Below are 22,594 nucleotides of genomic sequence, written 5' to 3' on the forward strand. Positions count from 1 at the left end.
TCTATGCCAATGAATTTCTGTTTGTGTTGATAGATGGTCCTCGTTATAATAAGACACCAAACCTCGGAAATGCTTCGCTTTGAAGTTATTAATTATGTCCAGCTAGATTGCATTCCAGGTGAATCTGTGTAATGATGGAATTGTTACAGCTGTCAAAGAAACCGTGCGTCCATTTAAAATGCCACACAGAAACAAAATCTATTGGCAAAAATACTATATTGATGGTTTAAATTAAATACTCCAACCAATAGATTTGTGCAGAAACGAAATTCATTTAATTTTACTAATTTTTCTATCAAAACTACTATACCGTTCGAGTAACCATAGTAGTTTTGACAGAATTATAGTAAATTTGAATATATTTATAGTAATCTATACTGAAATCATGGTAGATTTAACGGTATTAAGCGTAGTTATACTGAAAATAAGTGTTTTCTGCAAAATAGTATTCCTAACTATTCTCTTTGTTTCAGTGCAGTTGTTGTTGAGTGCCACGTGTGTCCAACTCTATAAATTATAAAAATCAGTTACTCGAAAGTAGTATTGAAACTTCTCTCTACTGAAGCTTTTCCCATTTCTCCTCTTTATGTTTAGGTAGAAAACGAAGTCATCTTTATTACTATCGATCATCATACAAACTCACAACCGTCTACACTACCGCTAATCTACAGAAATCTACAATCTACAGCTTATCAAATCTAATCTACTTCTCGTCCCACTCAATGATGCCTTCCAAAGTACGACCGATCCTGCTCGTGTCGCGCCCCTTCCTGGTAGTTGTTGTTGCTCCTTCCTCCGCCAATGTTCACCGAATACTGCCGTCTACCGGCCGAATTGCTTGACCCGGGTGTCTCCTGCTGCGCTTCCAGGTCCCGGACGATCTTGATCGGTGTCGAGCTGACGTACTTGTCGTCCTTTCTGTCACCACCACTACCACCACCACCACCACCACCACCACCAGCACTCGGGTTCCGATCAGTGGACGCTTTGTACGGTGCCTTCGTCGGGTAGAACGGATCGTACCGGTTAGGGTACTTGTTGTAATTCCGATACCGTAGGTCAACATTCGGAGGGGTTCGCACTACTTCCGGTAGCGTTGCGTAGTAGATGATGCGGCGGTTTCTGGACGGGATCACTGGCGGATCCATGACGTCATTCGTTAGGAGATAGTTCCGATCACGGTAGTACGATGGAACGTCGAACCGTTTGTCAGGGTAGTAGTAATAGCTGGGGAATGAGTATCGCGGGAAGTAGGTGTCGTAGTCGTTGTCGTACCGCCGCTGGTAGTACATATCGAAACGGTGTGGAGCCGGTGGATGCATCCGATCCATCATGTCCCGATGGTATTCGTCGTATTTGTTGTAGATCTTTGGGTACATTGGGGACTGGGAGTGGGAAGAGTACGAATCGTAAGCTCTTGGTGCAGCTGGATATTCGTAGTAGAGTCTTGCCAGTGGTTTGCGATACAACTCCGGGATGACCTTATCCTTCTCATCGCGAGCTTCCGATTGACCGGAATTGAACTTCTTCTGCGTGATGAAGTTTACTCGAGGAGCTCTCGCTTTGATGCCTTCGCTCATCATGGAAGCTTCCGCTTCGGAATCCATTTCCTCTTCCTTCATCGGTTTCTTCGCCTGATAGGGAGTTTTCGCCCACACTTCCATGGTGCGTTCGTTCATCATCTGCCTGGCCGGTGTTGGCAGCTCTTCGGTTGGTTTTGGCTCCTCCGTTGCAGCATCGTCTTCGTTCTCAGTGCTTCGTCTTTGCCTTTTGTGCACCGAACGATCCTGATCGTTGCGGAACTCTTGAGCGTCAACTGACTGTCGGAAGTGGCTTCGCAACCCCGGTGACTCCAAAACCCTATAAGGAATTTCCCGCTTGTCGCGGATCGCTCGGTAGTAAAACGGTTCCAGCAAACTTCGCTGCTCGTAGAAATCATCCTCAGGATTGATTTCCGTTCCAGCCGAGTCCAGATCGTAGCCTTCCAGTATCTCCATATCTTCGGGAATGTGCATCGAGTTTACCGTGATAACTGCCAACAGCAACATCAACCACGGCGCATTCCAGAGGTGCGCCATTTCCGTTCACGAATCTGGATAGGTGGAGAGAGGGAAAGACAGATGAAAGCATTAAACATCTAATCAATTCTGTTCTGATCGGTTTGCTAAGCAGATCATGGAGTGATGTTGGGAACAATTTGAACAATGAAGCAGCATTTCAGATTAGGTTGGTCTATCAATTTTGATCCGATGCTGAATCACTGAATCGTTCTAAATTGAATTCAACCGGATTGAGCTAAATGGGAAACGGAAAACAAAGCGTCACTGATGGATGGGACCGACCATTCCCATTTTGATTAGATACCCGGTGTCACCTATGACACTCGCAGTCTTTGTGTGCCCGCATATAGATGAGTTTTTCGCCACCCCTCGGTGGCTGCTGGTGTTGGAGTCAAGGTCAATCCAAAAAAAAGGTATTGTTAAGCTGCGTTTCATTATTAGAGCTTACGTCATACTACGGCCTATCACGGTCAAATGGGTTGAAACGCGGATGGTGGTCATTGTTTTAGAACATTTGAATCATTTCGGATGAGTTAACTATTACCAGCATAGGTCGAATGTTTGATAATTTAACCTTGCATGACGGATTTCATAATTTGTGATTGGCTAACTGAATCCGATAATGGAGATTTTCATTCTTGGTTGTTACATCTCAATCTCAGCTGGAATTGTATGCCTGCCTTCAAGTTGCTAATCTCCAAGCGCTTCAATTGATGTTAATTGGATTCTTTAATTTTGAAAAATATGTCGGTTTTCAAACATCATCTCAAAGGGCATCGTGTTCTGAGCACAACGATATTTTTTTCGATCCCATTAACTTCCATCTCAATTTATAAATTAAGATTTAGAGCAAAATAATCACTTCACTGTTTGACACAAAACTAACAAACTGACAGCTCGTTCCCATACGAAGTAGCATCGAGGGGCGCTAAGATGGTGATTTTAGCTAATGTAGTCACACTTATTTAAAATAGTTCCAGTGCTCCAAAATTGATGAAATTTTGGATTTCGATTGTATTGGTAATGCAGATTACGAATCAGGGCCCAACAAAGTCACTTTCAATCGAAAATCGTCAAGCGACGACGAAGCTGTCAACCGTCACTTTCAATTGAAAGTCATTCTGTCTTCTCTTCGAGCAGATCCCCTTCAACATCAACAGAACCACTTTCGATCAGTGTTCATGCTGTTTGTTTTGGCTTGACTCGCGTCCATTTCGTCTTTCATTGTCAAATGAACTTACTTTCGCATTGATGCGAAGTATAGTACGATCCGAATTCACGCAGTTTTTCTAACTTTTGTTGATTGTTCACTCGGTTCATGCGCATAGATCTGTGCACGGGGATGTCAAATTTATCACTGTCGGGTGGTTTGTTTACCCATCAACATGGGTATTTTTGGAGTCAGGGTGACGTCTAGAGGGCAGAAATTTATGATTGACGCCATGGAAATACTGACGCCGACCCATTAATAATGGGTATTTTTGGAATCGGAGTGACGTCTAAAGATCGAAACCGATATGCGACGCCATTTTAAAATCCAAGATAGTGGCTTTCAGTTTAAGAAAAAGTGGGGAATACTGTCAAATACCCATTAATAAGGTATTTTTCTAAATCGGGATGACGTCTAGAGACTTAAAATCGATATTCACCGCCATTTTGAATTCCAATATGGCGGCTTCCGATTTGATTAAAAGTGTCAAATACCCTAAAATATGATTTTTTTTAGTATCCAAGATGGTGGTTTCCGGTTCTAGAAAATCTGGGAAATACTGTCAAATACCCATTAATATGATTATTTTTGGAATAGGTATGACGCCTAGAAAATGAAAATCGATATCCGACGCCAGTTTGAAATTCAAGACGGCAGCTTCCAATTTGAGGAAAAGTTTGAAATACCCTAAAATTGGGGTATTTTCCGAACAGAATAACCCGTAGATGCCGAAAATCGTTGTCAGACGCCATCTTGAAATCCAAATTGGACTTCTGATTTCAGGAAAAGTTGGAAATACTGTCAAATAATCATCAATGTGGGTATTTTCTAAATCCCAGTTACGTTTAGAGGTCTGAAACCGATGTTTGACGCCATTTTAAAATTTAAAATGGTGGCTTTTTGAAATCGGGTGACATCTAGAGGCCAGAAATCGATGACAGACACCATCTTGAAAATAAAGAGATGACGTTGTAAATTTACGTGTCGTCTCCGTTCCGAAAATACTCATATGGTAGAGTATTTGACTCATTTCCTGAAACCACATGAGCACCATATTGGATCCCAAAATGATATCTGATGTAAATTTTCGACATCTACGCGTTGTTCCCGTTCCGAAAATACGTATATCTCAGGGTATTTAACACTTTTTCTGACACCCGATGGCCGCCATCTTGGACTCCAGAATGGCCTCGTTAATTAAATTTTCGTTTAATATAAAATAATATGCATGTAATCCGGATGCCAATTTCCCTAACACAGATTTCAAAGTTGAATTCCATCCGGACTCACCAAACGGTGTTTATTCAATCACCGCGTGGAGAGTGGTGGTGTTCTCCAGTACACAACGAAAGGCTCCCCGCAAGCAGCTAGCTACCAAGGCTGGTCTCAACCGCTGATCGGATTCAGTTCCACTCACCGTGTGTGGTGGTGTCCGGTCATCGGCATCAGCAGTACTTTCGGCGCGTGGCGTTGAACATAGTTCTACAGTACACAACGAAAGGCTGCCTGCAAGCAGTGAGCTGCAGCCCACATGAGCATCCATAGAAGGAGGAAGAAGCTGCACCGCTATTGATTGGAATCAGAAGCTCTTCGTGAGTCGCTGTGGGCCATCTATGCCAAGCGCGTCACCCTCGTTCCAAACAACATACAGCCCACCAGCCTCATCTGTTTTTAACACCCTAATTGCTCAGCATTACTCAACCTAGCTAAAGCTAAACGGTCCTTTTCAGGACCACCATAAATTTGTAAAAGAGTATTTTTTGGACATTTGTCAAGGTCATCAATCGGATGTCAGGATAGAGCTGGAATTAGGGCGTAGCATCTTTTGTAAACAATGACTTCTTTCGATGATGTCTTTAAATTCAAGGCTCGCCCACGCAAATCAACATCACCATCAGGTATGGTAAGGCTTCCTCTACCCGACGGTAATGTTGGTTTGCGGGAATTTTTCCTACGAATCTGTTAAATTTGAGACTTTATCATTTTTCAAAATGTCACTATTGAAAATTGCATGAATGTGTCACTGTTGCTATATAATTAAAATTATCACCGATGGCCTGGGGAAATCGATTTCCCTAACACAGATTTCAAAGTTGAATTCCAACCCGTCTTACCAAACGGTGTTTATTAAATCACCGCGTAAGTGGTAGTGTTTTCCAGTACACAATGAAAGGCTGCTTGCAAACAGCGAGCTACAGCCCACATGAGTATCCATAGAAGGAGGCAGAAGGCGCACCGCTATTGATCGAAATCAGTAGCTCTTCGTGAGTTGATGTGGGCCATCTATGTCAATCTCGTCATACTAAAGAGTATAAATAGAGAGAACACCGCTCAAATTCCTTTTCCTACACAAAATACAAGCTCCTGCTGCACAATTAAGATTTATTATATAAGACCACGTAGTCCTACGTCACCATTGCGTACAACCCCATAGGGCTGTCCCTAGTAGTTTTTTTTCCTTGATTGGTTTTCCGTCGATCTGATCGGATCGAAGTAGGCCGTGCTACAAAAATGACGTGTTTTTGTTTTGCTGTGTCGTTTAAAAAGTGTTAATTTGAAAGTACAGAAGTGATGTTGACAAGTGCATTAAGTGAAAATTTTCAAACTCTTATCCGTTGCATGTGGTGCCGACTGTTCTAACCTACCCGTAGTTACGCTCAGCTAAGTTTATTCACCTTTTCAGTCCTCGAGAGGAAATATCCATCTAATTCAAGACGATCATTTCAAAACTTACTAAATACGCGTCAATCAAGTGTTGCACTACTGCTTGATTGAAAGTACATTATCAATGGTGTATATTTACATCAATAATGCATTGGAGCGGGGCTTATCATGTGTGAAAATAGCTTCGGAATGCTTGCGTTCTTGTAATGTGCTATTGTGGCTGCGGTAGAGCTGTCATCTTCTAACTCCCGGGTTCAAGCTTCTTTGCATTCATAACAAATGATACTGCCATACAGTGTGAGTTAGGCCAAGGGCGAATCTTCATTCTAATCTACGATTCCACAATGCGAACGTTAGGCATTTTAAAAAAAAATGGACAAAAAATGTCGATTTTTCATGAGTTTACCTTCACCCTTCTTTCTTCTTCTTCTTTGCATTTTAAGCTTATTGCATATCGCATATTAGCTTATTGCGTGCCCTCAACTTAGTGTTCTAGATGCACTTCCACAGTTTTTAATTGAGAGCTTTCGATGCCTGTACCATTTTTGCATTGATATGATTGTGTGGCAAGTTCAATCATACTTCTATGCCCAGGGAAGTCGAGAAATTTTCCAACCAGAAAAATTCCTAGACCGAACCGGGAATCGAACCCAGCCACCTCCAGCATGGTCTTGCTTTGTAGCTGCGCCTTTACCGACTGAGCTAAGGGAGGCACCTTCACCTTCACCCGCACTGACGAAACTACCCATGCAGCATCAATCAAAGTAACCCATGAGTCAGCAGACAAAATTTGACAGCTCTATCAGTCGAACTCTAACCGTGATGGCAAAAACAGTGAAGCAACTCCGTTCAGAAGTGTGCACGTTCAAAGAACGGCACCCCGCCGCGTCGAAAACGGACATCGTGCGGCACTTTGCGGACGTCGGATACGCCCGTTCTGGCATCTACAACATCTTGGCACTATTAGACAACAATCAGAGCATCGAAAGAAAGCTCGGTTCCGGACGGCCGACGACCCTGAGCAACAAGAAGCTACAAAGGATGTTGAAGATGAAGACCGAGGGAAAAGTGGCTACATCGCTGCGTGCGCTTGGCCGGGAGGTCGGTGCAACCGGCCAAACCGTGAAAAAGTACCTGGCGAACATGAACATACATGTCAGGAAGCGGAAATCCCATTTTCGGAGCTGCAGGCAATGACGCAGCGGCAGCGGCTGAATAAGATGGTCAACTCGTTTTTCCCGGCGAATCGCGACGTGGCGGTAGTGATGGACGACGTATTTTACTTCCTCCACGAAGGAAGTGAGCACCGACCTCCCGGCCAAGCGCACGCAGCGATGTGGGAACTGCCTCCCTGGCGTCGGTAGCATTGGTGCTCAGCATAGAAAACAAAATCGACGAAAAACAAATCAAGGAAATTGTGTAGATGTTCAGAGATATTTACAGATATTCATTGAATCATGAAAATCTACAGAGAAAATTATAGAACTTTCAAGAAGTTCGTAGATTATTAGAAATTTTGTGAAAATCACAGATAATTGCTGATCTTTAAGGATCATAAATCTGCAGGGATTCAGGAACTTTGAAGATTTTTAAGAAAATTTGCACAACTTCTGCAGAACACATAGAACTTCAAAGAAATCTTTAAAACAACCGAGAAATTTGCAGATATTCAGGAAAGTTTGTTCTTAACAGAAATTTTCAGAAATCTAGGAATCATGTTCAGGAGTTACTCAAAATAACTAGGATAGGCAATTTTTTGGTCAACTTTGGAGTGTTGTAACTTCGCCAAATATGATCCGATTTTAAATCTTCCAAAAGCATTTGACTGGAAAACTAGTATTGTTCTACGGTGTAGCCTACGAAAATAATCCTGGTCGCCGGATACTGGACATATTCCGGGTTTCCGGAGGGCTTGTCAAACTTGCTAAATTTTTGGTGAAATTTTATATATGATGCTGGTTAAATATATATATTTTTAGTAAATACAACGAAAGAAGAACCATTTTTAAAGCGAATCATATGCCAAGAACTGAAATCGGCCTATAATCAACCGAGATATGGTTATTTCCCTGGAATCGGTTCTGGTGGAGGGTTCTGAATTCGGGCAGAACATTTTATCACTCAAAACAAGCCGTGCGACAGCTCTTTCTGCATGGATTTTCATGAATATGCTTTCTATAGAATTGAAGTGGATCATTGACCCCAGGGCATTCCAGTGACTCCAGAAAGGTCAATGTGGTCAATGATCCACTTCCATTCTATAGCAAGCATATTCATGAAAATCCATGAAGAAAGAGCTGTCGCACGGTATGTTTTTGAGTAAAAACGCAATTGCCCCCTACTACAGGTTCCCCCGGGGTATCCCGTGATTCCGAGAGTGACCAATGTGGTCAATGATGCATTGGAAGTTTAATGAATGCCTATTCATGAAAAACCAGGAAGAATGAGCTGTCGCACGGTATGTTTTGGTGTAAAAATGCAATTGTCCCCTGCTCCAGGTTCCCCCGGGGGCATACTGGATGTTCCGAGAGTGGCCAAATTGGTCAATGATGCATTTAAAGTTTATCGAAAGTCTATTGACGAGAAACATGAAGAAAGAGCTGTTGCATGGCATGTTTTGAGTGATTAAATGATCTGCCCGCATTCAGAACCCTCCACCAGAACCGATTTCAGAAAAATGGCCATATCTCGGTTGATTATAGGCCGATTTCAGTTCTTGGCATATGATTTGCTCTAGAAATGGTTCTTCTTTCGTTGTATTTACTAAAAGTATACATATTTAACCAGCATTATATATAAAATTTCACCAAAAATTGCCCTCCGGAAACCCGGAATATCTCCGTTATCCGGTGACCAGGATTATTTTCGTGTCCACACCGTAGAACAATACTAGTTTTCCAGTCAAATGCTCTTAGAAGATTTAAAGTCGGATCATATTTGACGAAGTTACAACACTCAAAAGTTGACCAAAAATTTGCCTATCCTAGTTATTCTGAGTAACCCCTGTAGATCTATAGAGAACTTTTCCCACTAGCTTGTCAAAAGTTGGTATCGGCATCCTGGCTTCCCTTCATATCGCAGCTCTTGAAGGACAATATGAGCCAGATCCCTGCCAGTGTTCCTCCTGAGCAACCATTTCCTACTCCACAAAGTTCACCTTCTCCTTCTCATTTTATTTTAAATAATAAAAGCCTGCCTAAGCTAGAGCAATTTTCCGGTAATTCATGATGGAAGTATTTACTTTTGATTTCTGATATAGTTTTGTTTTAAAATCTAAATTGATAGCTCTTTCGACATGTGCAAGCAGTGTGAACACCAGCAAACAGTGTGTCGAAAGTAAATTCGAGTAGAGTTTTCATTATGGCGGCGGTCAAAATCAGACCAAGAAATCAGATAGTCTAAACGGACCTTAATTTGTGACAACTGTCAAATTTGCCGTTTCCGTTCCACTTCCGCCCACCTTGCGTTTGGGCCTTGAGGCTTCTGACTCTTCTAGATCATTGTAAACTTTCAATTTCACAACATTCTTCTTCATAATGAAGGTTTTTGTTTTCGTCACATAGTTATGTGTCTTATGACACTTTGTAATTCCACAAGCACGGATCCCAAGATTCACGATGTTTATATAGGTATCTGCAAATTTTAGACATTACATGCTACTCCGCAGCAAACAATTGATGAAAGTATCAGTCACATACTTTCACAAAAAGCTCAATATTTTGACTTGTGAAACGGTGAAGTGTAATAAGAAAAAGGAGTAGCAAGCAACATCGAAGATAACCGGAAAACAATCCTTAATATAGGGATAAAATAATATAAACTCATAGCCTTTATTGGTTGAACTAATGGAGGCCCAAGCGACAGAATATCCCTAATAAGCATAAAAAATGCAATTTTGTCTTAATAAATTATCTAAACATTCAAAATCAAACAGTTTATACAAAATGTCCATCATCCATAAATCCTTATCTATTACTTTTCGAAAGCCACAAATGTCATGATATTAATTGTTATGCAATTCATAAAAACCACAATTCACAATTTTATCCACAGCACTTGCACTCGAGATCTGTTCTTCAAGCTTTCCCTGTATGTCACTTCAATGCCCAGTTGAGCGCTTCTAAAACGTACCGAAATACCACAGCAAACCGCAAAACATCCAACCCGAACCGCACTCTAAGTCTAACTAAACCGCCAAACGCGGCCGTACCGTCGATGATCACCATCGCCACAGAACCGAGACGCAGAATCTGCAAAACTAAAAACCTGAAAAGTGCCCCCACGGATGGCACGGGTGAACTATTTTCCCAACACACAAAAGAGTTTTTCTTTCCTCGATGTGATACAATTTGAATAGAGTCCGACAGAGCCCACACCACCCACCTGCAATTACCGCCGCATGCCGTACCGGAGAACGCACCAGAACTATTCTGGAACCGACAGAGTAGGCTGAAAATGTTTCTCCCAGATTATCGTGGAAAATGAGTTTCACAAACTTTGATACGGGTGTGTGGGTACCTCCACTGCATAGCAGGCCGTGACAATGCTCGTACGAGGAACTCCATGCTGAGGCAGAAACCGCATCCCTGTAGCGAATGTATAGGTCTGTTCCGTCACATGGTTTGATTAATCCAACATGGGCCTACTGCGATTGCCGCGACACTTCATCGCGTGGTGGTCAGTAACCCGCGGGCAACCCATCCATCGAAGTAGCGTCGCCTCTCTCCGTCACCTGAAGCGTGAATCCGCAAACATCTCTCCCAACAAACGCGCAATCGTGTGGTAGAACTAAACTAGAATAGGTAAAAGGAATGTATTTAAACCGATTAAATGGTGCAACACGCGTGTAATTTTAATCTCGTCGCATAAAGCACACTACGGTGACTAATTTTTTGCTCCATGCTCCTATTTTGAATACAATATCACCGGCTTTTTCCTCGTTTTGTCGCAAAGTGCTCGTCATTCCGGTTCTTTTTATTATTATGGTAGGTAGCTACGATTGATCACCAACGAATGGACATAAATTCGATTCTTCCGAATGCGTTTGTAAAAATGCTAATCAGTTGCAAGCTGATGCAGATGCATCGGCAGATCGACAACGTGCCCATGCTGATGACGACCGTCATATCGCCGTACCTAGTCCGCATCGGTGTGACTGACGACGACGCCGCGTTGGGAATGTTTTGCATAAAATTAATGGGGCGAAACCAGAACGCTTCGACAGAGTTTTCAGTGTTTTGCTCCAAACTGACCATTGTTTCGGAAACTAGGTGTTGTTACAACAATTCGTTTGCGTGGATTGCGTGCTGTTTCTACGCTAGTGAGAGCGAAAGCATATTTGCTGGCAGTTTTGTTCTCGATTGGATGAAAAGTAAAAGTACATTCCGATGAAACGGTATGGGATCGTAGAGAATTCATTTGGCAAGACATTTTTAGCGAAGACTGATCTCATCCCAAATCATCACTATCTCAGCCACGAGACATCAAATTCTAAATCACTGTTTAGTATACTCATTATGCTCGATTTCAGGGCAAAAATTCGCAAATCTTTCACCCTGCCCTTTGCTTCAGTGATGGTTCAGGCACAAACGAAGTGCCAGACGGAGCGGCTCGAAAACTTTGGTGACTAACCTGCTATTGCAATTTTTCAGTGTACCACATGGCAACACCACTACCATAGAGGTAACTCTAAGACCACTGGGTCCCGAAGAAAATCATTATTATTTTTGGCTCACTCAGTACCAGAACAACGGTCCCAAGCAGTCCCAAGCTATTTCACTCACCCCTGCATGTTCTGCATGAATCCACACACCCCTGATGTTATCTGTCAAACTTTCATAGCGAATCAAAACAAACATAGTGTAGTAATAGAATTTCAACTAGAATAGGGTACGTTAATCGTTTGCTTGGGACCAATAGGCTACTCAAGTGGTGAGCCAATTTAAAATCGTTAGTTTCGTATTGATTGTTGATACTACTAGATTGAACTAGCATTTTCACCAAATGTACTAGAATGTTTTGGTTCTATCTCTTTCACTCTACTCAAAACTGAAATGCATAAAAAAATGACAAAATGATACACTCTTTGCATACTGTCAAAGAATCATTGTACACAAAATCAACTTTGTTCAAATCAAAACAAAAAAACTAGCCCATCTGGTGGATGATGGCACAAGCTTCCAAGAAAATTCTATTACAGTGAACCACATTATTTAAGTGGATTTCTTCGCCAGTTAGTCGTCTGTCACTTCGTTTGTGGTTCAGGTGCGTTTTGACAGGTTGGTCGAGGCAGATTTCATGTGTAAGTAAGTCATTGTTATGTACAATTCACTTTAAAAGGAGCGTTTAATATTACACCACATGCACAGCAAAAAAAAATGTAATATCGATCAACGTAATTCAAGCAGACGTATGAAATAATGATGTAATAGCAAAAAGCAGATACAATATTACATCAATGGATGTAATTTTGTTCGCAAAATCGATGTACATCGTACAATGTGATATTACCCAACCGATGGATTGACCTGGTTGCAGCAGTTTCGATGTAATATTCAACAACTATTTTGCTGTGTGTAGTTCCAAAGAGCCTGTGTGAAGGGTCCGTCCCTTTCCACCATGTATACGTCAGGCGGGCCGTATTTAAATAAGGCCCGTGATGTTGCCTACTATCAAACGTATCCAGCTTTGAATGAGCGGTAATGGCGGCCTGTTTGTATGAATAAATGTATCCTTCACTGTGCTTTTTGACACTAACTGGAGGGGGTATGTTGTTCCATTTTCTTCTGTTCCTGGGAGAGGGAAAGGGAGAAGTCTAAATCCGAACATCCAGAAAGCACAGTGAAGAATACATTTATTCATACAAACAGGCCGCCATTACCGAGCATGGAAAGCTGGATACGCTTTGAACTGTCATAGGATTTTCCTGCGCGTTTTTGAAGTGCATGGATCACCCGTATAGTTGATTTTAGCAGGCGTCGCTCATCTTCGTGTAATTCTAGCAGCCGTACCAGCATAGAGGTAACTCTAAGACCAGAAGATCCCGAAGAAACGAGCTCAACTTTTTGGCTCAGCTCTGGTACTATCTTCGGTCCCAAGCTAATCGATTCACCTCTCGAAACATAGGAAAATTCACTAACCCCTCATTTTATCTGTCAAACTTTAATAGCGAATCATAACAAACATAGTTATAACTAGAATGGGGTACGTTAGTCGATTTGCTTGGGACCAATAGGCTAGTCAAGTAGTGAGCCAATTTAAAATCGTTAGTTTCGTATTGATTGTATTATGACAGACGACTAACTGGCGAAGAAATCCATTTAAATAATGTGGTTCACTGTAATAGAATTTTCTTGGAAGCTTGTGCCATCATCCACCAGATGGGCTAGTTTTTTTGTTTTGATTTGAACAAAGTTGATTTTGTGTACAATGATTCTTTGACAGTATGCAAAGAGTGCGTAGCATTTTGTCATTTTTTTTTTATGCATTTCAGTTTTGAGTAGAGTGAAAGAGATAGAACCAAAACATTCTAGTACATTCGGTGAAAATGCTAGTTCAATATAGTAGTAGCAACAATCAATACGAAACTAATGATTTTAAATTGGCTCACCACTTTAGTAGCCTATTGGTCCCAAGCAAACGATTGATACTTGATACTTGATGGGCTACGAACCGCCAGGTTGATTCAACGCCGAACGAAGTACTCTTCTCCATTGGACTCGGTCCTGAGCCAATCGCTTCCAGTCGCCATGAACGTTTAGCGACCTGATGTCCTCCTCAACTGCAAATAGCCAATGTGTGTCCGAGGTCTACCCCGGAGTCGACGAACTCTACCGGGTTCTCTGCTGAATATAATATTTGCTTGTCGTTCTTCCGGCATCCGTACTACATGCCCAGCCCACCGTAGTCTGCCGTGTTTTATAAGCTTCACTATATCCGTACCGTTATACACTTGGTACAACTCGTGATTCATGCGACGCCGCCAGATGCCATTCTCCTGTTTACCGCCGAGTATTGTTCGCAGCACCTTACGCTCGAAGACACCAAATGCTCTCCGGTCAGACTCTTTTAACGTCCACGATTCGTGGCCGTAGAGGGCTACCGGAAGTATCAGCGTCTTATACAGAGCGAATTTCGTTTTCGTTTGCAGGCTACGGGACTTCAGCTGGCTACGTAATCCGTAAAAGGCCCTGTTTGCAGTTGCAATACGTCTCTTCACCTCGCGGGTAACATCATTATCGCATGTCACTAGTGTTCCAAGATATACAAATTCTTCCACTACCTCAAATTGTTCACCATCTAACAACACTACACTACCAACACCACTATTGCTCCCACGCTGTCTACCGGCTACCATGTACTTCGTTTTGGTGAGCCCAATCCTCGCCGTCTCCCTCTTAAAAGGCACAAACGCCTCTTCCACTGCTCTACGGTCAATTCCGATGATATCGATGTCGTCCGCAAAGGCAAGGAGCATGTACGATCGTGTGATGATGGTACCGTTCCTCTGCACACCAGCTCTCCTAATCGCTCCTTCAAGAGCAATGTTGAACAGTAAGTTTGAAAGTGCATCACCCTGCTTCAATCCATCTAAGGTCACGAACGAGGTCGAAATCTCATCTGCAACCCTTACACTTGATTTCGATCCATCTAGCGTTGCGCGAATCAGTCTAATTAGTTTCGCCGGAAAACCATGTTCTAGCATAATCTGCCAAAGCTCATTTCTCTTCACTGAATCGTATGCTGCTTTGAAATCAATAAACAGATGGTGAGTCTGCAAGTTGTACTCCCGGAATTTATCAAGGATTTGACGCAGGGTAAACATTTGATCCGTCGTTGATCGGCCCAGCCTGGTATTCACCGTCGAAGGACTCCTCAAGCGGTCTCAATCTGTTAAACAGAACGCGTGACAGTATTTTGTACGCCGAATTCAGAAGAGTTATTCCTCGATAATTGGCGCACTCGAGTCTGTGCCCTTTTTTGAATAATGGGCAAATGAGGCCATCCAACCAGCTAGCAGGCAGTTCTTCGTCCTCCCATATCTTCGTTAGAATACGGTGGATTGCTTGATGCAGCTGCTCACTGCCGGGATGCAGTGAAAAGTTCGGCCGGGAGCTCGTCCTTCCCAGCAGCCTTATTGTTTTTCAGCTCACGTATTGCCTTTTTAACCTCGTCTAGCGTTGGAGGCTCCACAGCTTGATCGTCGTCTGCGATGTTTACTCTGTTCCTCGATACTCCCTCACTCTCTCCATTCAACAATGTCTCAAAATGTTCTTTCCACCTGGCAGCCACCATTGTTTTATCTGTCAGCAAATTCCCCTCAAGGTCATTGCACATGGCGGGAGATGGCGCTGTTTTACTCCGCACACCATTGACAGTCGCGTAGAACCTTCGCATATCGTTCTGTTCCATACTTTCTTGCGCCTCAGCAATCACGCGTTCTTCGTATTGCCTTTTCTTTCTGCGGTGGGTTCGTTTCTCAGCTGCCCTTGCTACCTTGTACCGCTCTCTGTTCAGCCGGGTACCAGACACTAACATCCGGCTTCTGGCAACGTTCTTCTCATCCGTCAACCTCTGGCACTCCTCATCAAACCAGCCATTACGTGGTCGTCTTTGAGCTGTACCTATCACTTCTTGTGCTGTTGTGTTCACCGCTCCGTGGATTGTGTTCCACAGACTGTTGAGGTCCTCGTTCACGTTGATTTCGCTAATCCGCTCATCAAGCTTCTGGCGGTACTCTGCAGCAACACCTTCTACTGACAAGCGATGGATATTGAAACGCATCGATCTCCGGTTCGTTGAATTCGTAACGGTCGATAGACGCGCCCGAATTTTGCAGACAACAAGATAATGATCTGAGTCAATGTTAGGCCCCCTAAAAGTCCTTACATCAATGACATCTGAGAAGTGCCGGCCATCCACCAACATGTGATCGATGTGCAAGTTTCGCCATTTGGGTGTCTCCAGGTGTGCTTTCGGATATTCTTGCGTGCAAAGTAGGTGCTACTGATGGCCATACCTCTAGCAGCGGCGAAGTTTATCAGTTTCAGGCCGTTATCATTGGTTACTGTATGTAGGCTCTCTGTACCAATGATTGGACGAAAGAAATCTTCCCTCCCGACCTGCGCATTTGCATCTCCGATTACAATCTTCACGTCGTGTTTTGGGCACTCATCATAAGTTTTATCGAGACTGTCATAAAACGCGTCCTTCACGTCATCGGATTTATCGTTGGTTGGCGCATAGATGTTGATCAGGCTGTAGTTGAACAATTTGCCCCGAATCCTTAATACACAGATGCGGTCGCTTACCGGTCTCCACAGCATAACACGCTTCATCTGCTTCCCGATCACTATGAACCCTACTCCATGTTCTGCCCTATCGCCACCGCTGTGAGAGATATGATACTTGAAGGAAGTGTTGGCGATGGGATCCACCGCCCGGAATTCACGTTCTCCGGATCTAGGCCACCGTACTTCCTGAATAGCAGCTACGCTCACATTCACTTTTTGCAGTTCACGAGCCAAAAGGCCCGCTCGTTCAGGTTCATTTAAGGTTCTGACATTCCAAGTACCGAGTTTCCATTCATTGTCCTTATTTCGTTGCCGGGTCGGTTGCCGAAAATTCCGTTCGTTGTTTTCTCTTTCTTCGTTTTTCTGAGTAATGTTGGGGGTTTCAGTATGCTACCTTACCGGGGTCGCGATACCTACATCATGTTGGTGGGGCTGCCATCTTAGGTGTAGCTGACGTGATACAGCATTTCTTATTCAGCCGCTCGCTCCGAGACAGACGCTGTTTGAGCCGCACCTCCATGGTGAACAGACGCTCGAGGGTCGCACCTCCTCACTTTGCTATCACCACGATCCGGATCCATGTTTTTATCGTGGTGGCATTGCCCAGGCTACGCTACCAGCATCTTTTGCTGGCGGTCTTTGTCATCGGCTGACCCGTGGAAGCGTGAGGTAGGAACTTGTGAGGACCAGAGCTGTTGGGACAACACTCCTTCCAGTTTGTCGACTCACCATTTGTAGCCGACGAGCTCAACTTGTTGGCAAACGAGCTCAACTTGTTGGCTCAGCTCTGGTACTATCTTCGGTCCCAAGCTTGTCGAATCACCCCTCGAAACATAGGAAAAACCAATAACCCCTCATTTTATCTGTCAAACTTTCATAGCGAATCAAAACAAACATAGTGTAGTAATAGAATTTCAACTAGAATAGGGTACGTTAATCGTTTGCTTGGGACCAATAGGCTACTCAAGTGGTGAGCCAATTTAAAATCGTTAGTTTCGTATTGATTGTTGGTAGTAGTGGTGTTGCCATGTGGTACACTGAAAAATTGCAATAGCAGGTTAGTCACCAAAGTTTTCGAGCCGCTCCGTCTGTCACTTCGTTTGTGATATAAGTCTTTTTGTGCCAGTAAACATCCGAATCGCTCCCTGAAACAAAATTTAGTGGCCAAAAAGCGAGAACGATTACTATACGAACGAGTTTTGACGAAATTTCATGGCTGTATTTTAATGGATGACGAAACATATGTCAAAATGGATTATAAACAAATCCCCGGACGAAAACTTTACCTGACAGCTGGTCGTGGGATTGTCCCTTCCAGGTATAAATTTGTTTTTGCTGATAAGTTTGCACGGAAACTAATGATTTGCCAAGGAATATGCAGCTGTGGCCTTAAAACCAAGGTTTTCATCACATCTCATACAATGACGTCGAAGGTTTACATTAAAGAGTGTCTGAAAAGGCGGATTTTACCCTTCATTCGGCAACACAAGACCAACGTTATGTTTTGGCCGGATCTAGCCAGCTGCCACTACCATAGAGGTAACTCTAAGACCACTGGGTCCCGAAGAAAATCATTATTATTTTTGGCTCACTCAGTACCAGAACAACGGTCCCAAGCAGTCCCAAGCTATTTCACTCACCCCTGCATGTTCTGCATGAATCAACACACCCCTGATGTTATCTGTCAAACTTTCATAGCGAATCAAAACAAACATAGTGTAGTAATAGAATTTCAACTAGAATAGGGTACGTTAATCGTTTGCTTGGGACCAATAGGCTACTAAAGTGGTGAGCCAATTTTAAATCGTTAGTTTCGTATTGATTGTTGCCACTACTCTAAGGAGGTACTAGAATGGTATGCAGCAAACAATGTTAATTTCATCGCCAAAGAGATTAATCCTCCAAATTGCCCTGAGTTCAGACCGATCGAAAAATATTGGGCAATTGTCAAGCGAAAACTTCGAGAATGCGGTAAAGAAGTGACAAATGCACAACAAATGCGTTTAAAGTGGAATAAGTTCGCTGGTACAGTGTCACCAGCGACTGTGCAGATCATGATGGCATCGATCACAAGTAAAGTGCGACAGTTCGTTCGAAACGGTAAAATGTAATAACTTGTTATATATCGTTTGAAAGCTGAATAAATACCCTTTTGTTTGATCAACCGTGTATGTTGTTTAATTCTTGAGTTATTTACTTTGAATCGGACTTTATCCATAAAATGTATAAGTCAACTAATAAGCAGACGCCTTTTTTTTTTTTCTTTGTTCGGGACATAACACTACTGCGACCAGTCATTTGATCTATTGTAGTATAGCCCGTGTCCTTAGTTTAGTGCATGTCGTATTACTCCATCACTATTGAGAAATGATGAAGTATTCGGTGTTGATACAGTTGTCATTCTTGCCTTCATCGCAAGGAATCGATTCTAAATGAAAGGTCCCGCTATTTATACCCTTCGGAGTGTTGGAATACCCTCCAAAGGCGCGCCCCTTTGTCAGTCGAAATGGGATTCCTTAGCAATAAAAATAAGCAATGACACCGATAATGACCATGCATCAGAACCCTAGTCTTAACCACTTCAAACTAGAGAACAATGAATAGAAGATTAGGAATCACATAGATGAAGACTAACTAACTCATTTTTTCCTTGTTTCAAGATCATCCTCGGTACAGGCAACCCGAGGACTTATCACTATCAACAAGGCATAAAAAGTAACAAGGACTAAGATGTGTTCCTTTGATTACTGAAAAATCCTGTACCCCTAGTTTGAAGTAGTCAAGACTACGATTCGGTGGTAGATCTTACATCCCGTAACGTACCACGAAAAGGTGATCTACCCACGTTACGGGGCAAGCAGACGCCTTGCAAAAAGTTAATGAAGATCATGTGTTAAATGAAATGTATAAGCGGTCACAAATACGTTTTATGCATTCTTATAGGACCTATGTGGTTTGTCTTATGGAATGTATAAGGCTGATGTTTTGGCAAAAATGTATAAGCATAGAGGTAACTCTAAGACCACTGGGTCCCGAAGAAAATCATTATTATTTTTGGCTCACTCAGTACCAGAACAACGGTCCCAAGCAGTCCCAAGCTATTTCACTCACCCCTGCATGTTCTGCATGAGTCCACACACCCCTGATGTTATCTGTCAAACTTTCATAGCGAATCAAAACAAACATAGTGTAGTAATAGAATTTCAACTAGAATAGGGTACGTTAATCGTTTGCTTGGGACCAATAGGCTACTAAAGTGGTGAGCCAATTTAAAATCGTTAGTTTCGTATTGATTGTTGGTATAAGTGCTTCCATTTTATTTGAATTATAATCTGATAGCTACGAAAATGTGCCGAGAGTGTGCCGATAAATGTGCCTTAGCTTGCCGAATCTAGCTACGGCACATTGTGCTGAGTGACTAACTCCTTGTACATTATACATATTTTCTCAAATTTTGATGGGTGCTGCTTGGAAAGGCACTGCAGTGAAAGTGCTTTCCCGATTTTTTCTACACCCGATTTTGTCAGCTTTTTTTCCCGATTTTGTCAGCTTTTTTTCCCGATTTTGTCAGCTTTTTTTCCCGATTTTGTCAGCCTGCAGATTTTGCTGACCTTTTTTGGTTCTAAAGCATGAATTCTGAAGCATTTAGCTCCAAATGACACTTAATTGTTTTGTCACAACAATAACCGAGGTAACCCAAATAAACCTCAATCATTGCGACACTGCACAGCTGTTGTGGCAGTCATCAACGGAAACAAAGTGTGGCGTTGTAATCATTGCGAAACTGTATCGAGCCCCTCTCGATAACGATTACTAGGTGGCAGATAGAGTAATGGCTGCAATACAAGCTATGGGCAGATACCCTATTCAACAAAAAGGTTTCGTGATCGCTAAAATTAACGGAATCTTCATATGCAGTTGCTACGCACCCCCTAGATGGACGATTGAGCAGTTCCACGAGATACTGAATGGACTTACCGAAGAGCTGATCGGACGAAGACCGGTAGTCATCGGAGGAGATTCCAATGCTTGGGAAGCAGATGTACCAATGCATTTTCTTGGAAGCTCTGGCAAAGCTGGAAGTTAGGCTGTCCACTGAAGGCACCAACAGCACTTTTTGCAGTCCGACAAGGATCTTTTCTTTGAAGCACTCCGTGTGGACAGGGGCCCCGTGGATCTGAACGCAGACGAGTTGACCGAAACGTTAGTGAGAGTATGTGGCACGACCATGCCGAGGAAACTGGAGCCAAATAACAGACGGCGTCCAGTTTACTGGTGGAACGAGGCACTTAGAAGTTCAGAGAGCAAGAACAGAAGCACACAGAGAGGCACATAGAGGAATGTTCCGAGCAGCCAGTGGCGCACATAAACGAGGGATAAACCAGAGCCAGTCAAACTGTTTCAAGGAGACGCTGATGTCATTAGAGGTCAAACGATGCGCACTGAAATGTGCCCAGAGAAGCTGATAGACATCGTGGAAGGACTTTTCCCGAAGCACAACACAACGACCTGGTCTCGTATACCGTACGGCGTGGGAGAGGAAGATAACGTCGAAGTCACCAATGAGGATTGAAGGTGAAGAAAGCTCCCAGTCTGGATGGAATCCCTGACGTGGCATTGAAAGCAGTGATCCAGGCGTCCCCGGATATGCTCACGATGGTGCTACAGAAATGCCTGGACGAGGGTCACTTCCACGACAGGTAGAAGTACAGAAGCTTGTGTTGCTGCCGAAACCAGGAAAACCGTCGGGGGATCCAGCATCATATAGGCCTATATGCCTGCTGGATACACTCGGAAAACTCTTGGAGAGGATCATCCTAAACAGGCTGACGAAATGCACGGACGGATAGTCTCAGTTCTGTCGAGGCTATCCGTTCCATTAGGCCGGTAAAGCACTTCTCGTATTTTCTCTTGAAAATACGAGAACTGCTTAGTACTTTATCCGTGCGCTCTTTCATCATCACCTTCGCGTGGGTCCCTTCGCATTGCTCAATTTTGGGCAATGAGAAGGCGGATTCACTTGCGAAGGTGGGCGCTATGGAAGGCGACATTTATGATCGACAGATCGCCTATAGTGAATTTTTCTCTATTTATCGTCAGCAGTCGCTCGTTAGCTGGCAACATCAATGGAGTGAAGGGAGCTTGGGACGATGGCTACATTCAATTATCCCTAAGGTGTCGAAGTTTGCATGGTTCAAAGGGTTGGACTTGAGTCGAGACTTCATACGCGTGATGTCTCGTCTCATGTCCAATCACTATTGTCTAAACGCTCACTTGTTCCGTGTGGGGTTGGGAGACAGCAATCTCTGTGAATGTGGACAAGGTTACCAGGACGCTGATCACATCCTTTGGTCTTGTGCGGAGTATCGTGGAGTCAGATCACATTTTTATGATTCCCTTCGGGCTCGAGGTAGACAACCTAATGTTCCAGTTCGGGATATTTTGGCTAGACGCGATCTGGAGTTTATGAAACTCATATATGTTTACTTTAAGGATATTAACCTTAGATTGTAAGTTTGATTAACCTTGTGCTTAGTTTGTATTTTGTACGTGTGGGTTTTTTTTTTCAATGTTTGTTTTCAAGATGAATAGAAATAATTTCATGCTTTAGGATTAATTAAATAGTTGTATCGTAAACCACATTTCAAACCTCCTTCTTCCCTTTTCCCATCCAAAAAAAATTGTAAATCTCCACTAACCTCGAGACAACCGCGAGTACTCGGTCCAGTTCCTTTAACTTTAAATTTAAGACAGTAATAATGTATAACGCAAAGGATAACTCGGCTCTGTAAAGTTTATTCGATTGAGCCTGTACAAATAAAGTAATTATAAAAAAAAAGAAATGCACGGAGAGTGAGCACCGACAAACCGACATGAATGACCATAGCAAAAACAATACAATTTCTGACCAAAGCACACTACTGCCATCTGGCTCCGAGTTCGCGGGAAATATTTAGCTACACCATGAACCCGCATGCAAAACTTATGAATTGGTTCGTGTCTGATCTATTCTGGACAAATTATTTTCAAACTATTATCAAAAAATCCTATGGTTTTGACAGTTCGGATCACTGCACATTTAAATCGGCCGTTTGCGATTTTCGGGCATAAATCAGTATTAAGTGTCATGTCGGAGTGAGCACGGATTGTCGGAGAGGCAGTTCGGATTCCGGAAAGGGAGATCAACGGTGAATGCAATCCGGAGAGTGGTCGAAAGAGCCGAGAAGGCGTCCAAACAAAAGCGGAGATGATAACGATCGACGTCAAGAATGCGTTCAACAGCGCCAATTGGGAGGCCATCGCCGAAGCGTTGCATATAATGAGGGTCCCTGACTACCTGTACAGGATCCTGAGGAGTTACTTCCAAA

General features: G+C 43.1%; 1 protein-coding gene across 1 annotated transcript; it reads right to left on the bottom strand.

The window, feature by feature from the left end:
* Positions 1 to 583: 583 nt before the first annotated feature.
* On the bottom strand, positions 584 to 10,139 carry LOC135705599 (uncharacterized). The gene is made up of 2 exons (XM_065227372.1): positions 10,066 to 10,139; positions 584 to 2,092 (listed from the first exon to the last, which is right to left on the bottom strand). The coding sequence occupies exon 2, from the start codon at positions 2,076 to 2,078 to the stop codon at positions 720 to 722; it is 1,359 nt and encodes a 452-aa protein (XP_065083444.1). The 5' UTR covers positions 2,079 to 2,092; positions 10,066 to 10,139; the 3' UTR covers positions 584 to 719.
* Positions 10,140 to 22,594: the final 12,455 nt, after the last annotated feature.

Source organism: Ochlerotatus camptorhynchus, unplaced genomic scaffold (genome assembly GCF_037179485.1).
Source record: "Ochlerotatus camptorhynchus isolate MF236.1 unplaced genomic scaffold, CSIRO-AGI_Acam_v1.1 ptg000270l, whole genome shotgun sequence".
Lineage (NCBI taxonomy): Eukaryota > Metazoa > Arthropoda > Insecta > Diptera > Culicidae > Ochlerotatus > Ochlerotatus camptorhynchus.